The sequence below is a fragment of the Lactuca sativa genome, chromosome 2 (assembly GCF_002870075.4).
Source record: "Lactuca sativa cultivar Salinas chromosome 2, Lsat_Salinas_v11, whole genome shotgun sequence".
Classification (NCBI taxonomy): domain Eukaryota; kingdom Viridiplantae; phylum Streptophyta; class Magnoliopsida; order Asterales; family Asteraceae; genus Lactuca; species Lactuca sativa.
The window spans coordinates 119309761-119317411 of record NC_056624.2 but is presented as its reverse complement, the minus strand read 5'-3'; the positions used below and the strand labels follow the sequence as shown (position 1 = coordinate 119317411).

The following is a 7651-nucleotide window of genomic DNA, read 5'->3' as shown; positions in this document are numbered from 1 at the left end:
GGGAAAAGATGTTAAAGACAGGGAACACAAATGGCATTATAAACATTACAAATATCATTACCATTAAAGACAATAAAATGTAATGTATACAAACATCTAAATAAACATGTACTTAAATAAAGATGTTAAAGTACCAAAATATTTCCAAACATACAGGACCTAAGATGTTAAAGTACCAAAATATTCCAAAAGATGTGTCAAGTTTGTCCTATTGTGCCAAAAGCTATTACAAGACCCAAGATTCCAAAACATGCATACCAAAACAAGACATTAAATTCAAATCTCCAGTGGGTGTTCATTACTGCTTCCCTCTTTCCTCCCTATGTTCTTCCTTAGCATAATCTTTGTAATTCTTTTTGAACTTTTTATTGTCCTCTTCCTAACTTGAATTTCTGCATTGTCTTGATTTTCCTTTTCCACAATATCTTGAACTTCTTCTTGAATGTTAACTTGAATTTCATGCTCCACTTCATCTTGAATATCTTCTTCAATGTTATCTTGAACTAAAGGAACTTCAATGTTAACATCTACTTCAGGAACTTCATGAACTTCAATCTTAGCCTCAACATCAACTTTAGGAACTTCAATGTTAGCCTCCACATCAACTTCAGGAACATCAACATCAGGAACTTCAATGTTAGCTTCCACATCACTTTCAAAGTCACTATCACTTTCACTTTCAAACATAACTGCATGTTCCACTTCCAATTCATCTTCAAGGTCTACTTGAACATCAACTTTACCTGTAAGAGGGAAAAAGTTCAACAATAACACACACGTGTAATATATTAGATAAGTTAGCACCATACCTTGTTTCTTAGGTATCTTTTTTTAGAAACTGAAGTATATGGTACATCATTTGGTCTTTGAGAACATGTTGATCAGTTATTGTGAAAACCCGAACATTTTTCCGTTAAAGTTATCCATTTTCTGTTAAATAAATTTCACATTTTTATTTGTTCCGTTAAATTTCTATGGTTTGGAAAATCATTTATATTTTATATAATTAAATTTATATACGAGGCGGAACCAAAAATTGCACGAAAACCCGAATTTCCTTAAAAAATCAGCAGTTTCCGGCCTAACTGGTGTTTACGACCGTAAACTAGTTCACGGTTAGTGCACCCCACCACCGACCATGAACCCCCCCCCCCCCCCGGTATATATACATGATTCCTACCCTCATTTACACTTTTCTAGCTGAAAACTCCCCATTCTCTCTCTAACTTCTTTGCCGCAAATACCAAAATACCCTCTTTTCTTCCAAAAATCATCAAGAATCACCTTTAGGCATTATTGTGGAATATCTAAAACGTGTTTTTCATCGGATCAAGCATCGTTGTTCTTGAGTTCACGACCGAGAACCCTTCAAATCTTCAAACCTTCAAGGGCCGTAAACCGTTCATGGTCGTAAACCCTTCAAAAATTCATAATTCCTTCAAGAACACAGTTCACGGCCGTAAACCCTTCAAGAGGCTGTTCACGGCCGTAAACCTCTTCACGGTCGCAAACCCTCTCCAAGTGGTGAACTTGACTGAAAACCCGCTTTCCTCGATTCAATCAAGTCCCGGTAACATTCCTAAACCAAAAGCAAGTGTTTTTCCAACACTATAGATAATAGTTTTGCTAATAAAATACATATATGTATTTTATTGTTATTAGGATCCCGTTAAGTGCTGTGTACATCAATCCGAGGGTCTTCATTTTAGTTTCATTGTTCGACCTTTCATGCAACTAACAGTGAGTTCATACCCCTATACTTTTACGATTTTAATGTTTTCGGAGGGAGAATACAAGTCAAACACAAATAATTTGTGAATTTATACAAAGGATTTCTAAGCACTTAAAACTGATGCAATGAATATAGTCATACGATTTCCACTTTTCATAGAATACTTAGATATTTTATCCCTTTTGTATTATGCTGAGCATAATCGACGTTTTCGACTTACTACTAAATTGCATAGTTTTCAGATCAATTCATGAACCGAATACATAATATTCATGCAAACTATAATATGTATAGTTTGGGGTTTCAAAATACAACATTACAAAGTTAGAGTTTATACATTGTTAAACATATAAACTATGACAAACTTAGTTTATGATACTCTCGGGTAACAAGGATACTCTATTACATAATTATTTAGGTGTAATTATTACTCTATAAAGTATACACACGGGTTAATACAATAGATCAACACAGAACTGTACATAAACTAGATTATACAGAATTATGAGACTCTACTTCAAAACTGTACCCTTTGGTGTACTGAACTAAATCCTATCATAGTATAACAAGAGTCTCCTGGAGGGAGAGCATGAGATTTGTTAATAGATTCATTCGGGACTGACAATCCCACACTTGAACTACTGGTTACAGTTAGGCAGGCATGTCTGGGGTGACAAATGTCATATATCCGACACTTGAAGAACGTCGTAAAGGTTTCTAGGTCATATCAAGCATGGTTATACGACTCATAATAGTATAAACTAACCTTTGTTTACGGGATTTCATTCTTCATTAGTTTTATTTTAACTAATAGAACTACTATACACTACTAGAGGATTACAGGGGATATAATACATGGTTTTATTTTAAGTAATGAAACTGTTATACATATTGGTGGTAACCAGGGTTTTCAAACAGAACATTTTATATATATTGGTGGTAACTAAGGTTTTCAAACAGAACATTCTATACATTACTGGTAATAGCCAGGGTTTTTATATAAAGGGTTTTTCATTCAAAACAACGATATACAATACAGCTAGTGGTAACCAGGCATACGAATTAATACATTATACACTACTACAGAACATAGTAACAAACATATATGTTACAAAATATTGGATAAAACATTTTTACGGAATTCAATGATAGGTTTTCACTACAAAAACATACTTATGAATTCACCAGCTTAATGTTGATACTCTTTCGAAATCGCTTGTATTCTTAGAAAATTAGTGGACAGGTACTCTCGCAAGCTTTTGAGAAGACGGAGTGTATAGAGTCACGTCTTTTATATTTTGTTATACTTTTGATGTATACAAACTATGTATCAAACAGATGTAAAGATTCATATCTTAATGTAATGGTTGTGTTTACTTTAATTACTATGATGCAATTTTTGTGATACTATACATGACGTCCTTCACCCCCCAACGTTTCCGCCATTTCGGTTTGGGGGTGTGACAATGATGTCCTCTTTCCCTAAAAATGGTACATCTAATGATCATTCCCTTTTTTGAGACTGTATGCCTCATTCCATTAGCTTCTCTTTCAACCCGATCTCTTTTCCTTTTCATTGTTGGTCTTCTAGGTACCCATTTTTAGGGGGCAATGGTTTAGTGTAATCCACTTTAGGACACAAAGCACTACAGTTCAGTGGCCTAATGTTATACTTATAACAACTTGCATACATTGATGTAGTAAACCATTATGATACATAGTCCTCAAGGTCCCTATCAAGGCTTGAAATGGCAACATATGCATGTAACTGCCATGCCTTGCATCCATATTGCCTGGTATGAAGGTATATAGCATACCCATCAGTCCCCACCCTCACCTCAAATTGCATATACCCAGAAGGTACCACTTGCTAAAACCTATCCATAATCATATAGAAATTAGAAAATATTAAAAATGTCAAACATATAAGCAATAATAATTTACCTTTGTTGTTCCTTGAGCTTGTTCAACTTCAACCTTATGGAAGGACAAATCTTTAAATCCCAAGATTGACCTTTGGTCGTGTATATACACAACCTTTCCATTACATAAATTTGGATTTCCTCTAACATGTTAATGAGTGGTTTCTTCCTAGTAGCTTCAATAACTGAGTTAAAACTTTCAGAAACACCATTTTCATATGCATCCCAACTCCTATCAACCTGATAAAATGCTTTACACCTTGTTTTAGGGTCCCTTTCCATCAAATGTTCATAAGCTAGTGGTTCCAGCTTCTTGATTTCATTATATGGAACTCAAATTTTTGTGGAATTGTAGATCCAACAGCTTTTCAAAACAGCTTTCTAAATATTTTCCCCTTAAATCTTTTTTTGGAAATTAGCACATATATGCCTAGCACATTGTCTATGCTCTGCAGCTGGAACCATTTCCTTCACAGCTTCAACTAATTCCTATAATAAATACATACAAAGCATAAGCTATAACATATTAAGTATGGAAAATAACAATAATTGAAGCTTGAACATTACCTTGTGTTGGTCTGATATTATGGTTAGTCAATGGCCAACTCCCATTCCAATGTCATTAATTAGAAGATCAAGCAACCACTTCCATGTTTCTTTATTTTCTACTGCAACCACAGCCCATGCAACATGATATATATGGTTGTTTGCATCCCTCCCAATGGTTGTAAGGAACTGACCTCTTCATATTCCCTTAAACAACCATCTACTCCAATTACCCTCCTACAACCAGTGTTGTAAAACTCGCTGAGTTGGCCAATTACTCCTCCGAGTACTCGCTACTCGGCCCCTTACCGAGGTGAGGTATAGAATCCCGAGTACTCCCTGATCGGCCACTTACTGAACTGAGTAGTGTTGTAAAACCTAGTCAACTCGGTGATTCATATGTATAATATACTTAACGATTTATTATCTAGCACACACACATGTGATTATTACTACATATATATCTTAAATTTTCAGTAATTATTCACAAAGTGAGACCATTATGTGTGTTTTCAGTTTTTGTGTATTCACATGTATCTAATTTTGTTATATATTTCAATCAACTTAAGATTTTAACTTATAATTTTGACATATATAAGTTCCCTAAAAATATTTCTACATGAATTATTGAATCCGAGTACTCCCTGAGTACTCCTAAGTACTCGCTACTCGGTAGTTGGCCGAACAGGTACCGAGTAACGAGTTTTACAACCTTGCCTACAACACTCTATCCATCCATCCTTCAAACCCTTTAAACACACATAAAATTTTGAGAAGTATGTTTCTCTATCAGTCGTTACATCCACCTCCATCTTAACTGTTGATCCAAAATTTTTCCTTTTTAGGTCTTCTCCATAGCTCTATGTTTTGGCATAATGCTCTATTAAAGTACATTCTATCTGCTGAAATGCATATTTCCTAGCATTTCTGCATTGTCTATGTAACACCCAAAGTTTTAAAGGCCAAGAAAGGAATGAAAAGCCTAACTTTAAGGGGGACTCGGCGAGTCCAAGCGGGATCCGGGTCGAGGAGTAAGTGACCGACTCGGCGAGTCGGCCAAGGAGACTCGGCGAGTCAGGTATGTTCGAGGAAAACCCTAAATTCGGGACTTGGGGCCTATTTAAGCGCCTCATTCTCTCCCCTAGGGTTCCTTTACAGCCCCTCTAACCCAAAACACCAAACCCTAGCCGCCATATCCATTTTTTGAGCTAATTATTGTCTTGAGGAGTGTATTAAAGCTTGGAGAAGGAAGAAGGATCTTGAAGGTGCAAGGAGGGGGCTATAGATCTGAGATTGAGAAGATATTTCTGAACATCTGAAGGTATTAAGTCGTTTCCCTTCCTTTAGATCTATTTTGGTTGTGAGTTTTGGGGCTTTTAGCCATGAGTAGTGATCCATTTGAGTTAGAAGCCGGATTTGGAGTTGCTACTTCAGATCTAAGTGTATTTTGGTCTTGGAAAGCATAAAGTTTCAGCCCTTGAGTTGATTATGGAGCCTCTTCGCCTTAAACCCTAGTTTATGGTGTATTTTGCCTAGATCTCCTTCTCTACACGTAAAGCTTGCAACTTTACGTGAGGAATAGGCTTGGGAAGGGTAGATCTACAGTTTGGAGTCCCTGCATGACTCAAAAGTCCTCTGCATGTATAGACATTTGAATGGATTCGGCGAGTCCTTTGAGTGGACTCGGCGAGCAACATGAAGATGAGGAGGAACTCGACGAGTGGGATGAACAGCTCGTCGAGTCAGATGAAGTTGGGCAGGAACTCGGCGAGTTGGATGAACAACTTAGCGAGTCTGTTCTTGGACTCTGTGAGTCAGGTCGCAAAACCCCAAACCCTTCGAGTTTAGACTCGAATCAGTGAGTCGATTGGAGACTCGGTGAGTTGGACAGGTCAGGACTCGGAAATCAGTAGGCTCGACGAGTCATGGACTGACTCGGCGAGTCGAGTCGCATATAGAAGGACTCTGAACATATGAACTCGACGAGTCAATAGGATGACTCGGCGAGTAGGGTTGACCTGGAGGGTTGACTTTGACCAGGACTTTGACTTTCACCAGAGTTGACTTGGTTGTCTTTCAGGGGTCGGTTAGACTCAGTGTTGCATTGATATTGGTAGCTCGGGGAGCGAGTGGAGTAGGATTTCAGAGAGTTGTCGTGCAGCAGCTAGTGGGTTCATCAGCCAGTTCAGCCGGTACAGGTGAGTTTCCCTTTATGTGAATGGGTCTACGGCCACAATGTCGGCCCATGTAGTTATCAGTAGAAGACCCAGGGGTTAGCCCTAGGCAGAGTATGCTAGTATGATATCCGGGACGAGGTCCAAGGATAGAGGGCGGGTGCCCAAGGAATGGTTTATGTGATAGTTTATACTTGTTGTCTGTGTGATACTTGTATGTGCCTGGTAGGGAGGTGAGTGTGGGCGAGGTCCCGTATCTCCCCAATAGTAGAGTGTGGATGGTGTTCCACATCTCAGTAGCAGCAGATTAGGGGCGAGGCCCAAGTTAGGGAAGGAGTGAGGGTGGGCTGGGCCCGTACCTCACCATCAGTAGGAGTATGGATGGGGTTCCATGACACATCAGTAGCAGGACAAGGGCGGGGCCCAGAGATAGGTGAGGCCTTAGGACAAGATCCGTTAGTATGTGTTTAGCTTATGTGATGTGATGTGATATGTTTATGTGCTATTATGTGTTAGTGGGCGAGGCCCTATGAAAGGCAAGGCCTACGTGAAACAGATCTGTAACCGAGCGTGGCTCGAAGCCAGGCAAGGCCTGGAACGGCGGGGCCGTTGTCGTGGGCGAGGCCCAGGATGGCGGGTGTGGCCCAGTATGTGCAGTATGTGGTTATGCATGGTATGTGGTAGGGTGGGGAACTCACTAAGCTTCGTGCTTACGGTTTTCAATTTTGGTTTCAGGTACTTCCGGTAGCGGAGGGAAGAGCTCGGAGTGATCGCATGGCACACACCATAGATTAGACAGCCTGGGAATGTTTACTCTGATAACGAACATGTATTTTGGAAACTAATACTCTTTTTATGTTTTGAAATGATGAATTTGCTTAAAGTAATGTTTTATTAAAATAAATTTTTAGCCTTGAATTTTGGGACGTTACAAGTTGGTATCAGAGCCTTGGTTTGAGGGATTCGGACATGCTCTCGGGTGTGTCTGAACTCAAACCGGGGAATTGGTATAGAAGTTTTCAAAATGAAAAGACAGTTTTGTAAAAAGAGAGTTTTGGGAAAGAAAACAGTTTTAGAAAAGAAAAAAAATTAATTCAGAAAGAAAAGAACTTTGAAAAGAGAAAAAGGGTGTGGTGCATACAATCAACCGAGCTCAAGTAAGTACCCCAAAATACCCATACAAGTTTATGTTATGGTTATCAGTTGATAGAACAGCATGCTAGATTAGGACTAAGGATCTAGGGATGATGCCTTATGTGCCTATTATATGTGTTTTG

The 7651-nt window shown here is 38.6% G+C and overlaps 1 protein-coding gene across 1 annotated transcript; it reads right to left on the bottom strand.

The window, feature by feature from the left end:
• Positions 1-276: 276 nt before the first annotated feature.
• LOC111905159 (uncharacterized) lies at positions 277-3309 on the bottom strand. The gene is made up of 2 exons (XM_023900831.1): positions 3228-3309; positions 277-743 (listed from the first exon to the last, which is right to left on the bottom strand). Exons 1-2 carry the CDS (start codon positions 3307-3309, stop codon positions 277-279), a joined length of 549 nt encoding a protein of 182 aa, XP_023756599.1.
• Positions 3310-7651: the final 4342 nt, after the last annotated feature.

What these genes read in the sequence shown, in the direction of transcription:
- LOC111905159 (XM_023900831.1), bottom strand. Translation starts at nt 3,309, where the DNA reads ATGAAAAGGAAAAGAGATCGGGTTGAAAGAGAAGCTAATGGAATGAGG. An exon ending in AAAGGGAATGATCATTAGAT is followed by an intron (nt 744 to 3,227) that starts GTACCATTTTTA and finishes TCCCTCTTACAG; the next exon opens with GTAAAGTTGATGTTCAAGTA.